This window comes from Callorhinus ursinus, unplaced genomic scaffold, assembly GCF_003265705.2.
Source record: "Callorhinus ursinus isolate GAN/ISIS: 27379988/994484 unplaced genomic scaffold, GSC_fseal_2.0 scaffold24, whole genome shotgun sequence".
In the NCBI taxonomy this organism is placed as follows: Eukaryota; Metazoa; Chordata; class Mammalia; order Carnivora; family Otariidae; genus Callorhinus; species Callorhinus ursinus.
In genome coordinates, this window is record NW_027397086.1 from 30,168,721 (window position 1) to 30,194,629 (window position 25,909).

Genomic DNA, 25,909 nt, shown 5'->3' on the forward strand with positions numbered 1-25,909 from the left:
AGGGGAACCCTCCTACACTGTTGGTGGGAATGCAAGCTGGTGCAACCCCTCTGGAAAACAGTATGGAGGTTCCTCAAACAGTTGAAAATAGAGCTACCATACGATCCAGCAATTGCACTACTGGTTATTTACCACAAAGATACAAATGTAGGGATCCGAAGGGGTATGTGCACCCCAATGTTTATAGCATCAATGTCCACAATAGCCAAACTGTGGAAAGAGTCAAGATGTCCATCGACAGATGAATGGATAAAGAAGATGTGGTGTGTGTGTGTGTGTGTGTATGTGTACACACACACACACACACACACACACACACACACACACAATGGAATATTATGCAGCCATCAAAAGGAATGAAATCTTGCCATTTGCAATGACGTGGATGGAAGTGGAGGGTATTGTGCTGAGTGAAATAAGTCAATCAGATAAAGATGTATCATATGACCTCACTGACATGAGGAATTCTTAATCTCAGGAAACAAATTGAGGGTTGCTGGAGTGGTAGGGGGTGGGAGGGATTGGGCGGCTGGGTGATGGACATTGGGGAGGGTATGGCCTATGGTGAGTGCTGTGAATTGTGTAAGACTGTTGAATCACAGACCTGTACCTCTGAAACAAATAATGCAATATATGTTAAAAAAAAAAAAAGAAGAAGATAGTAGGAAGGGAAAAATGAAGAGGGGGAAATTGGAGGGGGAGATGAACCATGAGAGACTATGGACTCTGAGAAACAAACTGAGGGTTCTAGAAGGGAGGGGGATGGGGGGATGGGTTAGCCTGGTGATGGGTATTAAAGAGAGCACGTATTGAATGGAGCACTGGGTGTTATACGCAAACAATGAACAATGGACCACTACATCAAAAACTAATGATGTAATGTATGGTGATTAACATAACATGATAAAATAAAAAAAAATGGAAAAAAAGAAAAAAAAGAACCTCTGTAACAAAGACAAAAAAGGAAAAAAGAATCAAACCCAAGTTTGCAATTTTAGCAATTGAACAAACCAGATATCAAAAATAGAAGGAAAGTTTCCAGCTCTATTACAAAGCTGTCATCATCAAGACAGTATGGTACTGGCACAAAAGCAGACACATAGATCAGTGGAACAGAATAGAGAGCCCAGAAATGGACCCTCAACTCTATGGTCAATTAATCTTTGACAAAGCAGGAAAGAATGTCCAATGGAAAATATAGTCTCTTCAACAAATGGTGTTGGGAAAATTGGACAGCCACATGCAGAAGAAAGAAACTGGACCATTTCCTTACACCACACACAAAAATAGACTCCAAATGGTTGAAAGACCTAAACGTGAGACAGGAGTCCATCAAAATCCTAAAGGAGAACACAGGTAGCAACCTCTTCGATCTCAGCCACAGCAACTTCTTCCTAGACACATCGCCAAAGGCAAGGGAAGCAAGGGCAGAAATGAACTATTGGGACTGCATCAAGATAAAAGGCTTTTGCACAGCAAAAGAAACAGTCCACAAAACCAAAAGACAACCGAAAGAATGGGAGAATATATTTGCAAATGACATATCAGATAAAGGGCTAGTATCCAAAATCTATAATGAACTTATCAAACTCAACACCCAAAGAACAAATAATCCAATCAAGAAATGGGCAGAAGACATGAACAGACATTTTTCCAAAGAAGACATCCAAATGGCCAACAGACACATTAAAAAAGTGCTCAACATCGCTCGGCATCAGGGAAATCCAAGTCAAAACCTCAATGAGATACCACCTCACACCCGTCAGAATGGCTAAAATTAACAAGTCAGGAAACGACAGATGTTGGCGGGGATGCGGAGAAAGGGGAACCCTCCTACACTGCTGGTGGGAATGCAAGCTGGTGCAACCACTCTGGAAAACAGTATGGAGGTTCCTCAAACAGTTGAAAATTGAGCTACCATACGATCCAGCAATTGCACTACTGGGTATTTACCCCAAAGATACAAATGTAGGGATCCGAAGGGGTACGTGCACCCCAATGTGTATAGCAGCAATGTCCACAATAGCCAAACTGTGGAAAGAGCCAAGATGTCCATCGACAAATGAATGGATAAAGAAGAGGTGGTATATATACACAATGGAATATTATGCAGCCATCAAAAGGAATGAGATCTTGCCATTTGCAATGACGTGGATGGAACTGGAGGGTGTTAATGCTGAGTGAAATAAGTCAATCAGAGAAAGACATGTATCATATGACCTCACTGATATGAGGAATTCTTAATCTCAGGAAACAAACTGAGGGTTGCTGGAGTGGTGGCGGGCGGGAGGGATGGGGTGGCTGGGTGATAGACATTGGGGAGGGTATGTGCTATGGTGAGCACTGTGAATTGTGCAAGACTGTTGAATCACAGATCTGTACTTCTGAAACAAATAATGCAAGATATGTTAAGAAAAAAAAGAAGAAGATAGCAGGAGGGGAAGAATGAAGGGGAGTAAGTCGGAAGGGGAGATGAACCATGAGAGACGATGGACTCTGAAAAACAAACTGAGGGTTCTAGAGGGGAGCGGGGTGGGGGGATGGGTTAGCCTGGTGATGGGTATTAAAGAGGGCACATTCTGCATGGAGCACTGGGTGTTATGCACAAACAATGAATCATGGAACACTACATCAAAAACTAATGATGTAATGTATGGTGATTAACATAACAATAAAAAATTACTAAACAAAATAGAAGGAAAGAAAGAAAAGAAATAGCAGCCACAAAAATCTAAAACCTGCCTTTGAAAAACATATAGAAATATGTGATAAAATATAACAGTCCTCTTTTCAAATTCATAACTGTGCTTGCAAGAAACTAAGACAATTATGAGGGACTAGAAATAGAGGAGTATGTGAACACTGAAGCCAAAGCCATCCTGGGCAGGACGGAAGGAGGATCTGAGACCCCCTCCTCAGGAAGCCAGAACTCTCAAAGGGCTACGCCCCACCCCCCGTTAAAGGGTGACTCTAGAGAGCATTAGGCAATATCTCATGAAACTGAAGACATGCACTCTCACTACCCAGAAGCTCGGTTCCTTCCTGGGTACCCTGGGAGACCTGCACGGGAAGGCTCCTGGCAGTGCCGTCCATAACAAAACTTTAGAAACAATCTGAATATCCATTGTCAGGAGAATGGAGTAATCACATTGGCATCTTCATAGACTATTATTAATCAAACCGCGCAAAAACAAATGAACAAGAGCTGCACACACCAACATGGATGAATCTCACATATAATGAAGGAGCATGTTTCAGAAGAATCAATATGTTCTACTATTTACATGCATTTTATAAACGTTTATCTGTTCAGTTATATTTTATTAAGTCTTACTATAAATATTCTATACACATTTTCATTTCTGTATTTCCACTGTATCTATATAAAATATATAGATAGCAAAAATTTGTATGTATAAATACAAATATAGTGAATGTATAAAGAAATGAATGGGAATGAGAAACACCCCATTTGGCTGGCAGCTCCCCCAGGGTGGGAGTAGAAGAAGGGGATGCAGACACGGAGCCTCAACCATAATGGGCATGTTTTCTTTCTCCCATGGTGATGAGTACGTGGGCGCTTATTTCATTTTTCACAAAACTTGTTTGTATGTCTAAAATATTTCATAATAAGCTTAAAAAAGAAGTCAAGTAACTGATTTTACCTCTACTCGTAACCATTTTCCTTTGCAATGGAAGAGGCAGACTTTCCCACAGAAGGGTAACGAAACGAAGTACTGGGAGGTCATGTGCTACAAAACAGAAATGCAGGACACTTTTATTACTCTTAGTAAAGAGCGGATTGCTACACCGTTAGAAAAACATCGCTGTGGCTCAGGCCAACCAGCGCACGGGTACTTAGCCAGGCTCCCCGTGAGGAGTGCGCGGTGGTGCGTGTTTGAGGGTGATGGTCTGTCCTGTTTCTCAGACATTTGTTGATGGCACCGTCTACTCTCCCTCCTCACACACAGCTCATAAATCAGCCCTGTTAAAATGTCTACAAACGTTAGTGTGCAGGTCAGTATGATTCATCCAGGTACTAATGCCATCAGTCAAACATGAAGAGGGAGGATGAATCTGCCAAAAAGGAGAAGAGCCTGGATGAAAGTGAGGTTGGGCTAGCCATCCAGAAGGCTTCTTCTTTTCAACTTTTAAAACATTTAGATTCAAAGATGAGATTTTACTTCCAAAACAAATGTTATCCACACAAATAGGGATGTCAGTGCCAGTGAAATGTCAACAAATCACAGCCATGGACCTCTGCACCCTCGTCTTTTGCTGTAGTTTGAAGCTGGGGACCTGCCATGGTCTCTCTTGTTCAGGGTGATGTTTCTACTCTCCCCAGAGGCAATGTTTGCACTCAAGCTACCAGTGCACTAGGGACTATCAAGAGAGCTTTTCACCACCATAGGTAAGAAGCACATGCATGCAAATGAGTCACTGGAGTCAGCTTCTGGGGATGTCTCCGATTTCTCCAAGACAGATTAGCAAACTAAACTTCAGTAATGACCCTGAGATACAGCTGAGACATCTGGAATGCAGAGAGAGGTAAAGCTACAGATCTAATGCCTACGTTCTAGGCTGTTGTCTGAATACAAGTTTAACCTGATTCAGCAAATATTTTGGAATACCTATTCTATGCATGACACTAGATTAGATACTGTAGTACCTAAGTGAATTAGGTACTTAGCAGTACCTGGTAAAGCTCTGCCTCTGCCCTCCAGAAGCCTGTACTTTGGGTAAGGCAAACAAATACCCAAATAGCTAAACTACCATGCTGCAGATGATGCCAAGAGGCACGTTCAGAGGTTAGAGGGAAGGGTTCACTTCTAGGGGCAAGGGGGTCAAGATTGAGATGGTATTAGGGTTTACTCACTCAAAACCACAGCATATTCTGGATTACAACTATAATGCCCTAATGGAGGTAAGAACATCACCTTAGAACCTTAAAACAAAACCTCTACAGACCCTGATTCAGAAAAGAATACTAGAATCAAAGGGTAAGGAGCTTATTAATAAATTTAAACACAGAACCACATTTACCGAGGTGGTAGGTTCTCAGGGACCAAAAAGAGCTTGGAGAGTGATGCCTAGAAGTTTTATTCTCCTCCTAAACTCCACGGTTTTGTCTTTGCCCGAGGAAGAGGACCCTGCTGGCTCTAGCAGACAAAGTCACAAGCAGCTGCACTGTAGCATCATCAGCTCTACCTTGTAAATCACAAATCTGTCAGTTGCTGAGCACTTACTCTGTGCCAGGCACTGTGTTAAGCAGTCTTGCCACTAGTCTTCACATCAGTCCTATAGATGGATATACACACTACTATTATCCTCATTTCATAATGCAGAAACCAGTGGGTTTTTTTTTTTCTTTTCAGTTCCGCAGTCTGGGGCTCTTACCCACTATTCTACAGCTTCTACCTCAAACTATTCAAAAGTTACACACAATTATACTAGTTAGTGACCCCTCTTGTTTGCAATTTTAGGATTAATTTTAGAGGTGGATGATGCTCTGCCATACCTTACAATGGAAGTAGTCCTCTATCTTATGCAGAAGATCGTTGAGCTTGTTCAGACCTTTACAAGGCACCTGGCAGTAGAGTGTGCCATCAGAGCAAATATTAGTCACTCTGACATTTGTGTACATAGCATCAATCTGGAACAAAGGACACACCAAGGATACTTGAGAATAGAGCGTAGCTCCTATCTACTTAAGGGGTACCTACCTCAATCATCTCATTTGTCTTTGCATTTTAAAACCTTTTAAGTAAGCTGGAGAGCAGATTCGATGACAGAATAATGTGAAAAACTCATTTGGATACCTCTCTTTCCAAAAGGAATATCTGATATCATTGGGTCAGGCACAAAGTAGACAGTTTGCATACATTAACTTATTACCGCATTTCATTACCTGAAAGGCTAAGAACATCTTAGCCTTTTGGTTTTGGTTTATTTTCTCCCCATTAATTTGGAGAAATCATTATTACATAAAACATATTTTTGCAACATTAACGGAAATGAAAATAAAAAACTCTCACAAAATCAATCCCATTATCAGCCTACTTTCTAACCTATGTTTATCGGCCACATGAGTTTTAGTAATTTTTAAGTTATAATCATAGTAAAGCCTTAATTTTGGCCATTTTTTAAGTCAAACCATAATATAAAGACAATTCACTGTTGTTCTACCTATTAAACAAATGTTTTCCCAGTGTTGCCACAAAGTCTTTACAATGACCATTTTTAACATCCTGTTCTTCAGAGTGGCTGTTCTATAATTTAAAGACTTCCTTCTTTGAAGAAATTTGTGTTTTTCAGTTTAAAACTGTAAAAGCTAACAGTTTAAAAAATATCTTCATGGATCTAATTTTCCCTTCTTTTGTATTATCCGCCCCTATTACCTTTGCAAAATAATTTCATATAAAATACAATTTTAGTGTAGAAACTGGAATATAAAATGAAAACCCAATTCTTAATAATGACTGCTTGTGTTTTGGCCTTATTTTCCCCCCTTCAACCACCCCCCTACCTTTTTTCCCTCCATACACAGGTGATCTGTCCCTATCTATTGCTAGCCTAAAATTTGTAACATTCTTTTCCAAAAACTTTCTTCCCTGTGTATGTGTAACAGATGACTACAGCAGTCACCGTGCTACCTGAAGGTGAGCCTCCAGAGACTTGTCGCAGATCGCCTTTAAGCAGGTGGCATTAATATTGACGTCATCTTCTCCTGAGGTGTCGTATAGGACAACAAGCGGGATATCCGCTTTTTCAAGTATTTCCACTGCAAAGATCTTTCCACAAGTTAAAGATTCAACCACCTTTACTAAATCAGGATCATCACTTAAAACTTCCAACCCTAAAAAAGATGGAATATTTTAATTTCTACTTAATTAGCAGAATCATTTTAAGATGGAATGGGTTTGTTCTGGCCACTTATTATAATTGTGATGCTACTACAAAATTCTTAGAAAATTTTCTAGGGAAGTGTTGTTTTACAATCTTCTTCACATTACCCATCCTTAGGTCTTAAAATACATATTATAGTGTGAATGCCCTTTTAAATGATTACACAAAGGCAGGCAATCTTAAAACAAAAAGAAAAGTTGATGACCTATCAGAATTTGTACCTCAGGAGAATGGCCTTCACTTATTATATATAAACACATATTCAAACCAAAAAGACTAGTACATATAAGAAGCTATCAATCAGTTATGTCTGCCAGTCATGTATTTGTAATGTTTTTCCTAAAAATTTACCCTTGACCTTTTTCATTTTTTCTAATTAAATAGACAATTATTCATATAAAATGAACATGCATGCATTAGAAATTTATAAAATCACTTTTTTCCTTATTTTTTCTTAAGTACACCATGATGATTCTGAGTATACCAAAGAACTTTGTGATTTATCAAAGAAGGATTAAATCGTATTTAATATTTAACATAATATGGGTATTAGGTGAGTTTTACTGTAGTCTCATTACTCCTTAAATTCTTTGAAAATTGTAATTCTATGTAGCATATACATGATAACTCTAAGTTATTCTATTAAACTAATTAAAACTAGCTCATCATTTCCCCAATGGTGCTATAAGGTCCATTTCTGTATTCTTCCCCTTGAAATCCACAGCACAAGTTCACAGACTCCCTCTGGGCTACCTTTCTCTTGTTCTCATTCTGTTCTCTAGACACGTAACATTACAGCTTTTACCAAACCTCTCATTTCAGCATCCTAAATCTTGGCCTATGTTCTTGATATATTCTTTCAAAACTACCTCCCAGGGGTTTGTAACAGGCTTCTAACATTACTTCAGATTTATCTCACAGAGCCATACCCAGCTCGTCTGATAGATGCATCCTTGCTGAGAAGGAGGTATTTCTCTGTGGGCTAATTTTCATGAAAGAATGGCGGTCATTTTCTGAATCTAGCTCAGGCTCTCCTGGCATGATGCTTACACACTCCCATGTCTTTCCTCGTATGAACGTGGCCACCGCATCCTCCATGGTTGGAGGTTATCCCTACCATGTCACTTGCATACATGTGCCGGAGACGCACAAGGTGTGTTATTTGCTAATGAGCAGCACCCAGAGCCCACCTCAGTGGGAAAGAAGTGGAGAGTCCAGGTCAAACAACAGGATTCAGACTGATCAAACCCCATGATCCAGGGCCTCTAGCATTGTTGCTAGGGCAGTTAGAACAACAACAAAACCTTTAAGATGGCCAATACACATTTTTATAATAAAATATATATAATATAAAATAAAACATTATAACATATTTACAATGATCACATCTTATAAAGAGGACATTAAGGACATTTTAGGATTTAACTACCCAAAAGTACAGTGGTAATAATGTATCAAAGTGGAGAGAGCTTTAAAAAAAAGTTCCTCTTACCTGCTAGCTTACACTTTGTAGCTTGGAATGAGAGTGAACAGAACTTTGGGTTCAATTTGTATGCTTTGCTCTTTTCAATATTTTCACTAAAACCATAGTCAACATAGCATACCTGATGATAACAGAAACATCATTTAGGTTCAAATAAAAAAATTTTTTTTAAAGATTTTATTTATTTATTTGACAGAGACCATAGCAAGAGAGGGAACACAAGCAGGGGTACTGGCAGAGGGAGAAGCAGGCTTCCCGCGGAGCAGGGAGCCCGATGTGGGGCTCGATCCCAGGACCCTGGGATCATGACCTGAGCCGAAGGCAGATGCCCAATGACTGAGCCATCCAGGCGCCCCCAAATAAAATTTTTTTATCCTCACTTCTTAAAAAGCATCTGACACATTTAACTAGTTGCATTTATTTCATAATCAGCATGTTAAGTGGCACCAGACTCCCTGGAAAATGCCAAGGGTGGTGCCCCTGACTTAGCCCAGAAGAGAAAGGCTAGGGCTGGGAGCGGGGAAGCCAGGCCTCCTGACTCCAGGCCCCACTCTGCCTGGCCAGTGGGAAGAACAAGGGAAGACTGCTGAACTCAGATTCCTTCATCCCAGCTTCTCAGCAGCACCACCGTCTGGTTCTGCCAGCCCTCACTGCCCCCGTCCTTTCGTTATAACATAAGGGGATGCCCGCCTCACCGTATTCTTTCTCGATTTACATACTTCCACTAAGGATGCGCATCCTTAGACAGCAGTACTTGTTTCTAGAGAGGGCATCACCCATAGAAGGGTACTGATCAGATTTGAAATCCCCAAAACAGCACTTGCGGTGGTCTACTCCCAGCAACCAAGCTTCAGGGGACCAAACTGCTTTCTGTCAACGACAACAGTGATGCCATGGCTAGATGACAGGGAATGTGACACTGTAAAAATAGGTACTTCTTGTTCGTTTCTTTTCAGTGCTGCAAAGCTGGGTTAGGCCTTCGGCTAGCTCAGCAAAAGGCCCAAATCTGCTGGACAGAGTTCTGTGTTTGCAGAAACCTGCAGGACTCTTCCTCATCATTGGCACAGATCATTTACAGCCTGGATGTTACTTCTGGAGTATTAATAACACCTTAAATTGGAAAGGACTATATAAACAAAGCCTCTTTTTTTTGAGAAAAATAAAATCTAGAAACACAGAGCTGTGGTTTAAATGATAACTATAGGATGATAACTAAGAATCTGAGGGAAGGAGTTGAAAACCTAGTATGCTTCTCTAATTCAAACAGACATTATTAAAACAAAGCAACAACCGAAACCAGAGCAAAGGCATGCCTAAGAAATACTGAGTAGCACAGAGCCAGGTGCTTTCATGTCGTGTAGAAAAATGAAGTCCAGAGGCCAGCTTCTTAATACCTAGGTTACGGTACTAAACATACAAAACAGAAATTCTCCCCAGCAGGGAATCGAAGGGAAAAAAGAAGAGATGCAAAGAAGGCGAACACCCTTCCAGACCACCTGATAACTGGGTGTGTGGGGCCTGTATGTCCCATGCTGGAGACAATCACCTCCCAGAATCTCTATCCTGATTCAACGCTCCCATAGGCTGAGATCTCTGGCGGGGCTCCCACAGCAGGTGGCCAGCCATTTAAATGTAGGGGCTCATTTCTCCAGTCCCTGATCAGCACCTCTGCTTTCTCCCCAGAGGCCTCAGGAGTCAGGAGCAGTCCTTTCCTTTAATAGCTATCACCACCTACAACTTGGACTCTGCTCTTCCCGGACCTAGAATGGAGATAACATGGTCTAACAACAGGACATAATATGTGAAATCATCATTCCTGGGAAATTCAGAATGTATTCCTAGCATCAAGAGACTAAAGAAAAAGTGCTCCAAAATCTTCAAAAGGTTTCTGTAATGTTTGGAGCTTGTTCTCTTGTCTTTCTTTCTGAATCAAATACCGTCTATTTATATGGCAGCTGCAGTTTACAAAACATCTGTTCAGGGACTGAGAGTTTGACATGCACCACACTCTGCCCTGTGTCCTTTGCTCTGTGAGGACTGAGTGGGATTTCTCTCCCCAGTGCCCTGGGATCAGCACAAGGAGGCTCACAGTCCTGGCATCCAGCCCCAGGCGATTCCTGGTGCTCTGGCACCATCAAGTGGCCGCAGATCTCCCCATGCCCCGTGAGAGAGAAGTGGCAGACCGTACCCACTTCAGGGCATGACTTCATCCTCCTGTTTTCCATTCTCACCAGGGATCTGACAAGTGGAAAGCAAGGAGGGAATTGTACTCGCTGTCGGGCATAGCACAGTTCGAGAGGAGTTAAGACTTGCTAAGTAGCTGGGGTTTCTCCAGATAAGGGGGAAACTGCATGTCTGTCTGCTTCACGGGGCTGTGGGGAGCCAGCTCAGGCCAGAATTGCTCCAACCACTGCTGTGTGAGAGCTTAGGACTGTACAGCATACTGAGGCACCCCTGTACCCCCAACACTCTCAGCAGCCACGCCACAGCGAGCACTCCCTCCCCATCAGACACTTGCTCCTTCTGGCTTTTACGACCCTGCCCTCCTGGTTTTTACTTCTTCTTTAGCCATTCTTAAGATTGTGTGAAAGGTTTTCTTTCCCAGAGGAGGTTCCAGTGAAGACAGGGTCTCTCGATTGGAGTGTTTTCACCCAGGGAAGGGCATCTGAGACACAGAGAAGGGAATGGAAGGACTTGAGCAAGGGCACAGGACATTCACAGGCAGAAATAGGACTAGGGCCCAAGCTGCTAATCACACTGTGGTCCCCACTGGTTCAGTTCCCTGCTTGGTCCTTAGCTTTTTCCAGATTTTTTTTTTCAATTTTATCCACATATAATTTATATTGAATGAAAAATGCCCATTTAAAGTATACAGTTTGATGGATTTTGACAAACGTATGTACGTATATAATGACCACCCTAATCGAGATACAGATCACATTCACCACTCCAAAAAGTTCCCCCTTACCCCTTTCCAATTAAGCCCCCTCCACCTCCTGTCCCAGGCAACCACTGATCTGATTCCTATCACTACAGATGAATTTTACCTGTTCTTAGACATCATTTACTTAGAATCATACAGGATAACTCTTTTGTATCTGGCTTCTCTAACTTGCACAGTCTGTGGGTTTTACCCACGTGACTGTTTTCAGTAATTCATTCCTTTTTATTGTTGAATAGTATTCCATTATATGAATAAACTACAATTAGCTTATACATTCACCAACTGGTAAACATTTGGGTTGTTTCCAGTTGGGACTCTTAATAATAAAGCTGCTACAAACATGTGTACAAGCTTTTTTGTGGACCTATGTTTTCACTTCTCTTGTGAAATACTTAGGGTCATGTGGTAAGTTTAACTTTATAAGAAACTGCCAAACTTCCAATTTTCAGATTTTTAAAGTCAGGTCAATTGCTCAAAAGTTGGAGCTTTGTAGATTTAGTTAAGGCATTTCCTAAATCTCTCTGTGAATGGCCAAGGATGGCTAGGTGGTTAGGGTGAGCTTGCCCCTGGAGAGGGTCAGGGCCTCTACTATGGAACCATCTGGGGAGGAACAGCAAGCATCCCTTTCTGACCCTCCTGACACTGATCTTGGGGCCAGGGGTTTCAGGGGAGAGTATCTGATGGACACAAAAAGGGTTATTTGCCAGGGACTGACATCACCACAATAAATACGTTTCAAATTATGGGACAGAGGCTGCAGAAATAAAAGTGTATTTCCCTGCTTGCAGAACCTAGACAAAATTGCGCCTTGAGAGTGAGCGAGTTCTCCTTCTCAGTTTGCACTGAGGGAAAGAAGAGGTCATGCGGCAGAGTCTGACCGCCATGAACATGGCCAAGCCTGGAAGTCTTGGAGCCTGCTGATGGAAGAGACTGGAGAAAGAATCCTCTGACCTCCCCAAGAGGACCATGAGGGCAACACTTGGACAGCTCTTGGGGCACGACCCGAGCCCTGTTCACGGTTCTCCTCCACTGGCTGCACAAGAGGGGAGAGGAAGAATGTCATGTCCTCTGATCTGTATGCTTCCCTGACTCCAGAGTGCTGACCTGGATAGGAAGCCCACGAAGCTCTGATCACTGTTTATTATATATCTCCTGGGAATGGAAATAAAGGCCTTTTCCCGATTACATCACGGATTCTGAATACTACCATGGAGAAGACTTTTTTTTTTTTTTTTTTTTTTTTACTAAAACTCTGAGATAATATGACTACCACTGACTTAAAACCTGACAGGGTTAATCTTTTACAGATATTATCTTGTCAACTTCTGGAAAAAATTAAATGCAGTTAGGAAGGACACAATATTAGAAGTAACACTTACATTTGAAAAATAATGTGTTTGTCTTCATAATGCTATGACAAAGTAAACAGTGCTTGCCTTTATTTTGTTCTCTTCCGTTGAGATGATTTGTGCCCGTAACCAAGCGTCCTCCTCTGCATTTACAGCCAGTAACTGCCCGACGTGCACAGTCTGGACTGGAGTGACCTTAGGGTTCTTACTGTAATACTCCTTCATCTCATCTTCCATTAATTCCTGAGCAGCAGAATAGTCTTTGCCCACATACCTGAATTAATTAAAGGAAGAGAACACAGATGAAGCAACCCAGGAGGAGGGAAACCATAGGAGTTCATTCACGTTACTCTGTTTTTTTTTTCCATGGCCATCTTTGGTTCCAGTCTCAGACTTGGCTTATACCAACAGGTAAGAGAACATATATTTAGTAAACATTTCCGTCTTGATAAAGGAAAATGTAATATTGTGGAGCTCATGCAAAATAGGACCAGGTCAAACCCAGCAGAGCAAATGCTTGGCAACAGTCCAGACAGCTGGAGGATGTCACAGTAAGCAGTCAGGGAACTACAGGGAGGACGCGGCTGAGAAAAAATTCAAGGGAAGGGAAGAAAGGAGATGCGGTGGAAAATGGAGATGCCAGTGCAGGCCAGATTAGCAAGAGTGGACTTAAGGTTTTGACTAAGGCTGCTGAAGTCTTTGTAGATTACTGAGAAGAGAATCTAGCTGACAGGTTTGCCCTGAGGCTGGGTTTGAACAAGATTCAAGCTCTGAAAACAAATGAAATTTTAATAGAGAAAAACAAAGCCTTAAAAACACTAAACACGACTATGTGACAACCCATCCTCCCAGCTTACTGAACAAATTTGAACGAATTACCACAAAATGTTGAGTTTTGATACCCTTAAAGAGATGATATCTTCTAGTTAAATCTCTCTTAAATTATATGCTTTCCGAGAAGTCTTTTTCAGGATACGGCCTATCCCCTTCTACAATTTTCTGCTGTTGAAACTGCAGTCATCTTGTTCTAGTTTATGTTATCAAAACACACTATTTCCCTTTCTCCCACAAATAGGCTTTGTTTTTTTTGCCCATCAGTGCTCAGGGACAATTCCATCAAAGCCCTCCTTCCAGGATGTAAACTCCAGCAAAACCAAGTTGGGTGCCTATAGCAGGAGCTGTCCAGGCCACAGGATGCAGCCTTTTTGGCTGGAAGCTATGCTGACCACGGAGATGGGGACGTGCCACAAACACACTGCCCTTTGCATTGTTCCAGCTTTTACCCAGGGCCCACGTGGTCCCATAGAGCTTTAAGAAACTATTCCTTTGGGAACGTTCTCATGCATTCTTAGTAACTATCAGCAGGACAGAACATACCCTATTCAACCTATTTGTTACTCGAGGAAAAAAGGCTTTAAAAAGTCCTACACAATACAGAAAGAATGCCTCTTTTGAGGCAATGGCTATTTTAAAACCAAATATGACATGGACATCATTTACTCTAGAAGCCGAAGAAGCCTTGTCACACTCTATGGGTTCCGCTGACTGAGCTCCACAAATGTGAAGGGTCCACCTGCAGTACAGCTGCACACTCGGCTCCGAAGTCCCCTGGGGGGGTCTGCAGCTCCACCTAAGGGCCCATTTCCTGTGACCTGGACTCTCCCAGGCCTCCTTTTAGTGCTGCTACAGCCCTGGGAGCCCAACGGGCCGAGGCCTGCTCAGCACAGGCATCTGCTAGGGAGGAGGAGGAGGGGGGAGAGAAGCAGCATGAAATCTGCTCTCTATGGCAAGCAGTAGAGAAGAGTGGCCACACGGCTTTGGTGGGGATGATATTACGGTTGGTCTGATGGTGGGTGGTGGCAAGAATGAGCTCCTGCCTTGTCCCCAAATTGCCTGAGCAAGTGGGCAAAGAATGACATGTAGGCCAATTTGAGTATGCCGTAAGTAAACAAAGCTTTTACAAAGTCAATTTCTGAAACCAGAGACAAGGGATTCCCACACTTGATCGGAGGATTCTGCTACGACACGTCCTCAGACCCTTTATGAGTCACCTGCCAGTTTCTAGAGCCTACTGTCTGCCTCGGTGAAGATGTAAATATAAGATAGGGCTCAGCCCAGCTGGAATCTACCAAGTCTCTGGGACTGGGTGGCGGCGGGGAGGGGGGAGAGGATGCCAATGACCTAGGGTCAACCTAACAGCACACATTACCCCTTGTGCTTGCTGGCTGCCAGCCACCATGCTGAACAGGTAGAATGCTGACTCTAGGGTTCAAATTTGTGCTGGAGAAAGGGATCTAAACAATCTGAGGGCCTGGATCTAATCATCCTGAAGTAGATTAGAACCTTTTTACTAAAGTCCTGGACCTGATCCAGATTCCTACCAATGCTTGGTAAGAACACCAGAAATCACATGATCTGTCTAGCCCAGTGCCGGGTGCTTGGTCTGACAACAGAACCAACAACTAATAGTAACAGACACCAAAAGATCCTGCCAAGGAAGCAGATTTAGATTCCTTTCTAATGCTAAATGGTAGAAGTCAGCAATGTGCTCCTCAGCATTCTTCCTCTACCTCAATTTATTAGTGAACCACAGTGGGATCCCTAACCCTCAACAACCCATTTACCTCTTCAGGCCATACCACATGTTAGAATAAAAGCTTTATTCATTTCCTCCCTCTGTACCAAACAAGACCTGTCCAAAGCTTCTGTATGTCCAAATGGAAGAACTTGATGTTTCTTGTCTGTTCTTTCACTGAAGGAATTTGATAATTTTTTGTGGTCTTTCTTTAGGCATCCCCAGTTTAGCTATGATTCTCTGGAGAAATAAGAGCCCAAACAATATGGATGTTTTGGTTGAAGAAGCCGGATACTATTCTGATTCAGCCTTTTTCTTTTCTGTCCACAAGCACACTCTAGGCAGATACCTCCAGAGATCCAACTATACTGCTTCCCATTCTTGATCCTGAGTCAGAAACTACAAATTATAGTCTTTTAATATCTTCTATGTATTCTATATTTTCTCCAAAAGTCCACAACAAGTGCCTGGACCTGGACCATTTTTTGTAATTCCAAGTATCACCAGCCACTTTGGCAATGACTGTTATCAAAAGGACCAAGTAACCAGAGTACTTTTGGCTCCAAGGGCTAATCTGTTGTATTATACTAGGTAAGCAGTGCTCAGCTATTCTGACTTTTATGAAATGCTACATTGTCCCACATTAAATAGTGTTACCTCCCTAGTGAGTGACTTACTTTTTCTATGGATTAGGTATTGCTTTTGACATAGTTATCATTATGCTTTCAACACAGATTTTGTTTCACATTCAGACCATACTATCATTCCAATTTTTAAAACAATTGGTTATCTTTTCTCACAAGAACAAATGTATATTTAAAAAATCTAACAAATATTAAGAATACATGCAGAGATTGATTTTTTTTAAGTACTTTGATTCCAAGATGCTCACTCTCTACTGGGAGAGACAAATGTACATATACAATTATAATGTGGAAGAAATAAAAATTAATCTAAGAGATACAAACACAAAAAGTTCTGGCAGTTGAGAGAAATGTGCAAGATATGAAAACAAGAATTATTATTATACTTCATTACAATTCTACAGAACTCAGAATATACTATTCTTCCTCAACTCCCAACACCCGTGGGAAGAATAGACAAGTGACAACAGTACACCAGGGTCCTAAAGAATTAGAAAATAAAACCTACCTGATAACCACTTCATTTGTGTTGCTCAGTTCAACCACCAATACTGATGGGGACGCCTCAGTTGGAATGATTAACGGAGGAACGGTTGTATTCTCCACAAAGGTATCAGCACTTTTGGCAACGTTTTCTTCTATCTGCAGATACTCTTGTTCAATCATAGACTTGATATCAAAATCACCATGTGCTTGCCCTGCATCCTTCAGGATTTTGTCAGTGGGCAATGGAAGTTTAGCATAGAGAATGGCCTTCTGGGGATTTCCAGAAATGTAGTCTATGGTGCATACATCAGAAAGCGAGGCAAGATTTTTTAAGGCATCCTCAGGGAATTTCACTTTGTACGTGTCCTCAAAGGCTTTGGGGAGTGCACTGGCCCAAAGACCACTTGAGTATTTCGCCAGCAGCTCTGAAACTTTCTCTTTAAAGTCTCCTGGCATAACTGCTGGACACCCTTTTAATGGTGGTATTTGCTTTGGGGCAGGTAGTGGGGATGGAGGCACTTTTTCACCATCCAGTTCACTTCTCAAAAGCTGCTTTCTCTTAGCTGGATAAAGAAGTAAATCTTGACCACCACTGCAAGGTTTTTCCACCTGAAATTTTTAAATAAAGCAAATGACAGATATCTCAATGGCTATAAACAATCTGAAAACACATTAATGCATTTTTAAATGAGAACAACACTGTTTTCAAATTAATCAAGAGAACAAAAAAGTGTACATTTTACTCTTCTCAACTACTAAGACTTAATGCATTTCCTTCATCTACAAATAACATCACGAGCCACATTTCAGAAATAAACAGGGAAATAAAACAGCATTAATTTCCCTTATGGGGCATCTGGCCTCCAACAACCTTATGAAATCATGGAGAGTTCCTGCCCTGTAAACCACACATCTCATTCGGTTCTGTCAAATCCAAAGCAACAGCTTACAAAAATCGACTGAATACAAAGTGGGATGAAGCTGTGAAAAGGTATCAGAACTGTCAGGAATAAACCACTGGGAAGAAAGCTAGGAAATATTTAAACAAAACTGAAGCCCTAGCTGTTCTTCTTCTTGCAGTATCCTGAGAAAACCCTTAACTTTCCATTACTTAGGAAAAGACCCTCCAGGGATAAGGTGCAGTTTTTACAACCACTAAAGTAGAAAGCTAAAAACTGCCCCTCCAAAGAACAAGGGATAAAAATGCCTGGCATTTGTATGTCATCCAATCTCTAATTTTTATCTGTAAAACATTTCTGAGAGGCATGGCTTGATGGCATCTCTTTGTGTAAGAGAAGAAAGAGAAATTGAGGTATGGCACCATTTTTTCCAAGTTTTAAGCCTTTATATTATTAGACCAGGGGTTAGCAAACTACAAGCCGCAGCCCAATGCAGCTCACCACCTGCTTTTGCCTTGCCTGTGAGCTAATATGACTTTTATATTTTTAAATGATTGAAAAAAATCAGAAGAATTATTTTGTGAGGTGAAGATGATATGAAATGCAGTGTACATGAAGATTTGTTGGGACACAGCCATGCCCATTTGTTTAGGCATTGTGTTTGCCTGCTTTTGCCCTTCGAGAACGGAGTCAAGCAGTTGTGCCAGACGGTGGGTAACAATGACAGAGCTGTTGGCCCACAAAACCAAAAATATTTACTACCTGGCCCTTTATTTAAAAAAAAGTTTCTCAACTTTTGATTAGACTGAAGTTAGCATTCCCCACCCTCTAAAATGTTCCTTATTTGTCAGATCCTATTCAGCTATCCCTCAGTTGCAATTTAAGCCCTTGGAAGAGCATTCCAGACCACTAAGGTAATAATACTAGCTTGTAAGAAGTCCTCCCTCTCCTAAGAAGAATAGAATATTAAAGTATGCTTCAGTTTTGTCTAAAAATTTCCTAGCTTTCTTCCCAATGGTTTATTCCTGACAGCTCAGCTTTTTAGTAAAGAACATTGACTTCATTTATTCATTTTCTATATAGTGCTTAGGAAGAAAGAATCTAAATATGTATACATAAAGAAGATATTGTCTTGTTACCCAAGGAGAGCTTTAAAAAGTGAAGAGACATAGTCAATTTAATATTAAAATAGATTGCTGTTAGTCTGACTATATATTCTAGATGATACATGAGGAAGATGAATATTAACACAAGTATAAAACATTAGGTTTTCCTCCTCACATTCTTCTGCCAAGGTGTATTTAAGTTTTGAGGACTGGGGGAAAAGTCCATGACAGAAAAACCTCAAGCATCAATGAAAGTAGAGGCAACTGAGTTCATGGTTAGCATCTGCTGGATTCCTAATCATCCTTGGTAAACTCCTGCTGACACCTTGTGACCCTCTGGATGGCACATTATATGATAGCCACAATTTATGTCCCTAATTTTAAACCATAGGGATATAAATATTTGGACAACTCCTCATTCTGCTCTCAGTGGTCTCAAGATTCATGTTTTTAAATCTGTAATCTTAAAATGCCAGTCTTCACTGTGCTTTAAGACAATAAGATAAAAGAACACAGTATCCAGAGAAGGTTTAAGAAACATACGTTTGGAGTAAAGGGAGAAATAAAATAGAATTCTATGTGAATTATTCACTTGTCATATAGAATCCCAATTCAGGTAATCTTAGATTTAGGCATGACTGTCCTCCACACCAAAAGCCAGCTGAGCCTTCTGGGCCCACCTTCATTCTTCGCCTATAGACCTCTTCTCAACCTTTTGCAACACCTTCTCTGAAGTGGGTGGTAGAAACTAATTGCAGTGGAATTTCTTATTTATCTAAAAGAACTCTCACAAGCCCCATGCCCCAAATGTCCACATGGCTTCTTCTAACTCAAAAGAGGGTAAGATGGATTCTTCAGCTTTATGATTATCTTCTATCCAGTGAGTGAACTGGAACATGAGATACGTCAATGTTTGTTTAACAGTCTCCCCCACTCCCAGCCCTGAAGCTTCCATTCCCACCTGTGCTTTAGATGTGATCAGGACCAATTACCTAACAATGCACTTTAACAAACCTCTAGACATGATCTCTAAATATGGCCAGCACACTGAGTTCTTCTAACTAGGAATTACTATCTTAACAGAAGTTTATGAATATTAGGGCCACTTAGGGGAAACAGAATTCCCTTTCTTTTCTGATCTTTATTTCAGACTAATGCTAAGAGATCATCTGGAATTAGTAAGTTTCCAGGACTGTGTCTACAATAGTTAAGTCAAGCTTTTCCAGTCAGCCTATAGATTTTTGACCAATAAGTTTATCCAAATTCTAAACAACAGTCAAATAACTGGACAGATTTCTTTCCCCAGCAGTTTCATTTATTTTTTAAAGGTTTAAAAAGATTTTATTTGACAGCGAGGGACAGAGAGAGAGAGAGAGAGCATGAGCAGGGTAAGGGGCAGAAGGAGAAGCAGACTCCCCACTGAGCAGGGAGCTCAATGTGGGGCTTGACCCTGGGACTCCGGGATCACGACCTGAGCTGAAGGCAATGCTCAACCGAATGAGCCACCCAGGTGCCCTAGCAGCAGTTTCATTTTACTGTTATTGTTTAAAGTAGATAGCCACCCCCTAACCCCAAATGACTAGTTCCTTGAACTGTAGGCACTTTCCAATGTGCTTCTTCCTTAATCTCAAGAGGGTTGGTTATAAATCTAAACTCCATTTTGTTCTCCAGTAATTTGGCCTCTTTAAATTCAAATCAGTATTTACTAAGATTAAACACAGGCCTGACTTTAGGAACTGAATCTGACACTAACCAGAGCTGAATGAGAAGTCCTTCAACATATAAGACAAATATTCATGGATATGCTTAGTGATATGGATAATGTCTGGTCCATATACTTTCTAAGCAATCTTTGGATACTGGCTGAAGGGTTACTGAATTCAAAGGGAAAAATAATGAAACTCATATTTTTCAAGTTAGAAAAACAGAAAACAAATTTTTTTCAACTGAAACTTTGTTTTAAAATTTTCACGAAAATTTGTTTTTCTCAGACATTCTACAGTGATTGCTACCTATCCTCCACAAAATGTGTCTTTGTCTCTCTTTAATTATCTGGTAAATAGGCTTACAAAAGATACCTACCACTCTATCCCCAGCTTACAACAATCTCCCCAAAGATAAGGAATTGCTATAATGTGGGTTACAGTGTGGTGTCCATTATTCACTGTGCTCTGGTGCATCTAACCAGATTGTCATGTGATCACCTGTTGCATCCCCCAAGTAGAAAGTTTTCTTCTAGCCTTCACAAATGACCAAGGTAAGTCAACAGCCACTTGAAATGTGGCTTTTGTTATATACTTAGTATGATAATCAGCAGCTCATCATTTCAGTTATCTCTTATAAGGGCGCTTTTCACCTTCTCTAGTCTACCTGATCCAGATACATACCTGAGGAGGGAGTCATGGGCCTTCTGTTCTGTAGGAGAAGATTCAAGATCATAATCCTACCCTTTCCCTCCATGTTTTCTTTGTTTTGTGACTCTACATTTTTTTTTTTTTGGCTTCGAATATCCACTCAAAAAACTACCAGTCCAATGACCAGGAAGTGGCATGACCTGGAACTCCACATCTTCACTCACTCCTCTCACCCTCACCCCCAACAGGAAAGACAGGTAGGTGACATAGAAAATTAACTCCCTACACCATGGAGTTTAAACCACCACCTTTGGTACTCATCAGAAAATTCTGGTATCTAATATGCCTTAGACTTTTTATCCCAATAAGTTTATTATATTTAGTTTGATTTCTGCCTCATTTGGAATTACAGTGAAATACTTCTCTCTCACCCCCCTCTGGGATTTCATAAGTTTAGAGTAGACATATTAGGTTTGGTATATGTGAGGCCCAAGGATTTCAAACATCAATTTCTTCAGAAGCCCAGTTTGTTCACACAAATGTCTTTATCCTACGCACCTACAAACTTTCTTCTTCTTAATTCTAGAGGTCTTTACTTTTTCCTTTCTAATTTTACCTGTAAACTTAGATTCCTGAAGCCCAAATCCTTTGAGTCTATGGAAGGCTCATCCACTAACTCCGCAGCATGAGCTACTGAGGTAAACTTATTGTCTCTTGTGGAATCAGAATTTTCTTTGGGATTCTTTAATAGAATTGGTATTGTCCAATTAAATTAAAAAGTTTTCTAAAACAGTTGTATAGGTCTCATCCAGTCACAGTTTTGTTTCCATTGTGGTTCTCTGTGTTGAAGCTTTAAGTTCTTCTTCTTCTGCTTTTTTCAGATTTCATTCATTTATTTGTGAGAGACAGAGAATGCAAGAGAGCATAAGCAATAGAGAGGGAGAAGCAGGCTTCCCGCTGAGCAGGGATCCTGACGTGGGGCTCGATCCCAGAACCCTGAGATCATGACCTGAGCCGAAGGCAGCCACTTGACCGACTGAACCACCCAGGTGCCCCTGAAGCTTTAAGTTCTAAATTTCATTTTATGTGGTCACCATCCAATACAAACCGGAGACAGTACAGTAAAATCACATTTACCTGGAGGCCTGCTTCTGAGCAATCCAAGCATTAGCAAGGTTTTGAACTCAAAAAGAAACCAATTTAAAAACTCAATTTCAGCAGTGAATAAAAGATCCCTAAGTATCTTGCAACAGTGAAAACATCAAAGAGTTACTGACCAGAAGCTAGTACTCTATGGTTAGCCAGTTCACAGAAAGAAAGATTGACTGGTTGATGACCTCCTTAAGAGCTCAGTCTTTTTGTACTAAAATTGAGAAGTGCTGGAAAAGTCAGACCACGGAGAGAGATGAGAAAATGGTGCCCAATAGCACCAATGGGCCACAGTGAAGACAAACTGATAGGTTGAGAGCTGAAGTCCATAATGGCAGTGGGTGGGGCATATACTGCATGCAGGGAAATACAGAGATGAGCTAACCCACACACCTCAATGTTCCACACCACCTACAACTGCCACCCTATCGGCAGCAGTTTACCAATACTAGTGATGCTGAGCCCAAGATATTCAGAAACAGTTACAATTTTTAGTTGCTTCTGTTTAAGAAGTACAAATGTTTGTGGCATATTCCACAGAGATTTAATCAAAGATAAAGGTAAAAAGTGCCTGTAGAGGGTAACCCCTGAGTGTTTACAAACCATCTGCCCAGAAGAACTCTCCACCATCTTGGATGAGCAGTTTTATAGACTGTATACAATTTAAGGCTCATACTCTCTTTCACCTCTCACCCCTTTATCCTAGTAAGGACTTTTTACTGATGCTGACTGCAACTATTTATATGAGGATAGACTTCAAGTCATTTTGCTTCAGTGTGTCCAAGGTCAGGCTCTTGCTCAGTTTCGTTCAGGAAGATGATGGCATCTGCTGGTTAAATGTGTGCACAGCTTTTGGGGATGATCTTCGCTGGTGGCTGTGGCTTTCACTGTGCCTTCTAGGCTAAGTAGGTACTCTAGGCATGCCCTCATTACCTTTGGTGGGGGCGGGGGTGTGTGCCCCTAAGATAACAGAAACTCACCTCATCTTGGAGTTTCGATTCCTTTGACTTCAGTCATCTACTGCTCCTTATCTTTTTTCAATTTAAATTTTTATTCTTCCGTTAGCTTTTCCTCTACCTTCACTGAGATAAGTTCCTTTGTAGAGCTTGCTGGGCATGTCTCTGGTTTGCTGGTGGTTATAACCTGCTTTAATTTAAGCTGGGCTGCCCCTCAAAAAATAATGGCCTTTTTCCTAAATAGCTGCTATGTGTCTGATACTGCATGGCAGCTGCTTTTTATAGTTTGTCCCACTTCACTCAGCAACCCTATGTGATGGATAGAGCCACATTTTAGAACAGCCTGGGGGCCCTGAGAGGATGATTTGTACACTGAAAGTAATCTAGCTAAGAGATGGCAAAGCAAACACGGAACTCCAAGGCCCAAACTCTTCCTATCCTACTCGAGCGCCCTGTGGGCAGTTGCTCTGTTTCACGTCCCAGCACAGCAACATCATACACATCAACATCTCTGTTCTCATTTCGCCACAGGGCTAGTCTTTCTTCTATTCAGATGTTCACTGAAATTAAATTTAAAAACCATTTCAATGTGTTCACCACACATTATTTTTATTGGTGAATGATTAGAAAAGAAATTGGATTCCAATTAGATATTATGGCTATACTTTGACGCCCTTGGTTTATCTTTTCACTGCTGCTTCTGCTGGCGCTGCTATGTAGATGGTGGCCATCCTATTAAATCCGAGGACGCATCACTGCTGTTTGATTTATGTTCATTTCCTTAGAAATTCAAGTTGTTCGGTTTTAGCCCAGAAATAGCCAGGCTTTAAAAAAGGGAAGTTCAGAGTGTTACTGGAGTGGTTGGGGGTGGGAGGGATGGGGTGGCTGGGTGATAGACATTGGGGAGGGTATGTGCTACGGTGAGCGCTGTGAATTGTGCAAGACTGTTGAATCACAGATCTGTACTTCTGAAACAAATAACGCAACATATTTTAAGAAAAAAGAAAAAGAAGAAGATAACAGGAGAGGAAGATGAAGGGGAGTAAGTCAGAGGGGGAGACGGACCATGAGAGATGATGGACTCTGAAAAACAAACTGAGGGTTCTAGAGGGGAGGAGGGTAGGGGGATGGGTTAGCCTGGTGATGGGTATTAAAGAGGGCACATTCTGCATGGAGCACTGGGTGTTATGAACAAACAATGAATCATGGGACACTACATCAAAAACTAATGATGTAATATATGGTGATTAACATAACAATTAAAAAATTAAAAAAAAAGGCAGTTCATGTTGCATGGGCTAACAGGTGGCTTTATTATCTTATACAATTATTTACCACAATTAAAGAAAAATTCCTGAACATCCAAAAATATAAAAACATATCTTTGTAAGTGGCAGAACTGCCGTCACCTCCTACGATATTATGGAGATTACTGTACTGATGCAATTCAGAACTTTAAGAATTTTTAGAGTCTGAGGTATTAGGGTACTCAACAATGTAAAGTGCGGTGATTTCTAAGGGGTAGGGAAATGACATTTAACAAAAATACAGATTAATAGTAAACAACTTTTTGTAAAAGCATGAATAATTAGTACAATGGGGCAGTTTTATCATCGCTCACATTTTATGTTCTAGAATTTCATGCTCTCATTCACAAAATGTTATATTCATAATTAAGGCCTGGTATGTCTCCAGCACAACTCAGAACATTGCCCCAGCTATCCCGAGGTGGCCCTGTGTTCTTCCTCTAGGTCTCTGAGGCGGGGCGGAAATTCTTCTCAGCTGAGCTCCTGTCCGGCTCTAAGATGAGCCCCGCAGCTCTCTGTGCAGCGTCAGGTAAGGCATTAAATCAAGATACATATTCTGACTCACGTGGGAATGAGAGGTTTCTCCCTCTACCCATATTGCAGAGAGTGGGAAATGTCGACAAAATCTCTGGTATTCAACAGTCATTGTTATGAGATTTGGAATTTTACTAGAAATCAAAGTCTGCCAGAAGCTCTGGATCCTGGGTGACCTCCTGGTGTGGGGTACAGGCTAAGTTCCCACCAGATGATGACTCTTTCATGAAGTGACCTCTAGCTTCTGCTTGCCTCTTGAGTTTCTTCTTGAGCCACTCTCTCCTTACTGAAATTCTTTCAGTTTCCTGAAAAAGTGTGTTTTTCTTTCTATCTCAGGGCTGTTACAGGCTGCCTCCTTTGCCTGCTTACTTCAGCTCACCTGTCAGGTTTCAGTGAGCAGCCACCTCCTCTAGGAAGTTTTTCTTGACTCATCATCCTAAGTTGTTTACACATTTCCTTAACACCGTGCACTTCTTCAGCACAGTCACAGGCTTACCATTACTTGTTCAATGTTTATTTTCTCTATTGGACAGTAAGTGCCATAAGGGCAAGGATCATGTCTGTCTTGTTTACAGTTATCCTTACCACCCAGGGCAGTGTCTGGCTCACAGAAGCATTTTTTTAAAAATGTATTTATTTGACAGAGACCGAGCACAGGCAGGGGGAGCAGCGGCAGAGGGAGAAGCAGGCTCCCCACCGAGCAGGGAGCCTGATGTGGGACTTGATCCCGGGATTCCAGGATCATGACCCATGCCGAAGGCAGGCGCTTTAATGACTGGGCCACCCAGGCGCCCTCATAGAAGCATTTTATAAATCCTAGCTAAACACAGCAGTTAAGAAGAACATTAATAAGACCAGCATTCTAGAACAGCTAAGAGGTGTTACTGTCCTCCTCCTGGGACTAAGTGGGAATTCTTAGGCTCCAGTATCCTTGGGCTAGAGACCTACCATCTCAGGCTCTTTGCCTTTTCACAACAGCTTCTGCACTATTTCCACTTCCCTCACAAGTTGCCTAGGAACCCAATGCAATGGGTTCATCACTGTGAACATGACTATATGCTCTCTAGCTTTCAAAACTCAGTCCACACTTTGTTGTTGGAGAGATCCAAAGGTTAAGAACAACAGAGTCAAAGCATCCTTCCGCCTGCATCAAAAAGTAATCCAACACCCTTGTGAAGTGGCTTATAGCACATAGCTGATTAGAACCTCTATGAAAG

The 25,909-nt window shown here is 41.4% G+C and overlaps 1 protein-coding gene across 5 annotated transcripts in view; it reads right to left on the reverse strand.

The window, feature by feature from the left end:
* Window positions 1-25,909, reverse strand: part of TDRD7 (tudor domain containing 7) — a 76,667-nt gene that overhangs the window by 20,105 nt on the left and 30,653 nt on the right. For 4 of the 5 annotated variants that reach the window (XM_025887959.2, XM_025887955.2, XM_025887956.2 and 1 more), the window contains 6 exons: window positions 16,410-16,996; window positions 12,770-12,956; window positions 8,399-8,510; window positions 6,654-6,856; window positions 5,519-5,653; window positions 3,666-3,752 (listed from right to left, as the gene is read on the reverse strand). In XM_025887959.2, the coding sequence (XP_025743744.1) occupies window positions 3,666-3,752; window positions 5,519-5,653; window positions 6,654-6,856; window positions 8,399-8,510; window positions 12,770-12,956; window positions 16,410-16,996 (1,311 nt within the window). The remainder of the gene's footprint in view (window positions 1-3,665; window positions 3,753-5,518; window positions 5,654-6,653; window positions 6,857-8,398; window positions 8,511-12,769; window positions 12,957-16,409; window positions 16,997-25,909) is intronic. The other variant, XM_025887957.2, reaches the window with a different exon arrangement.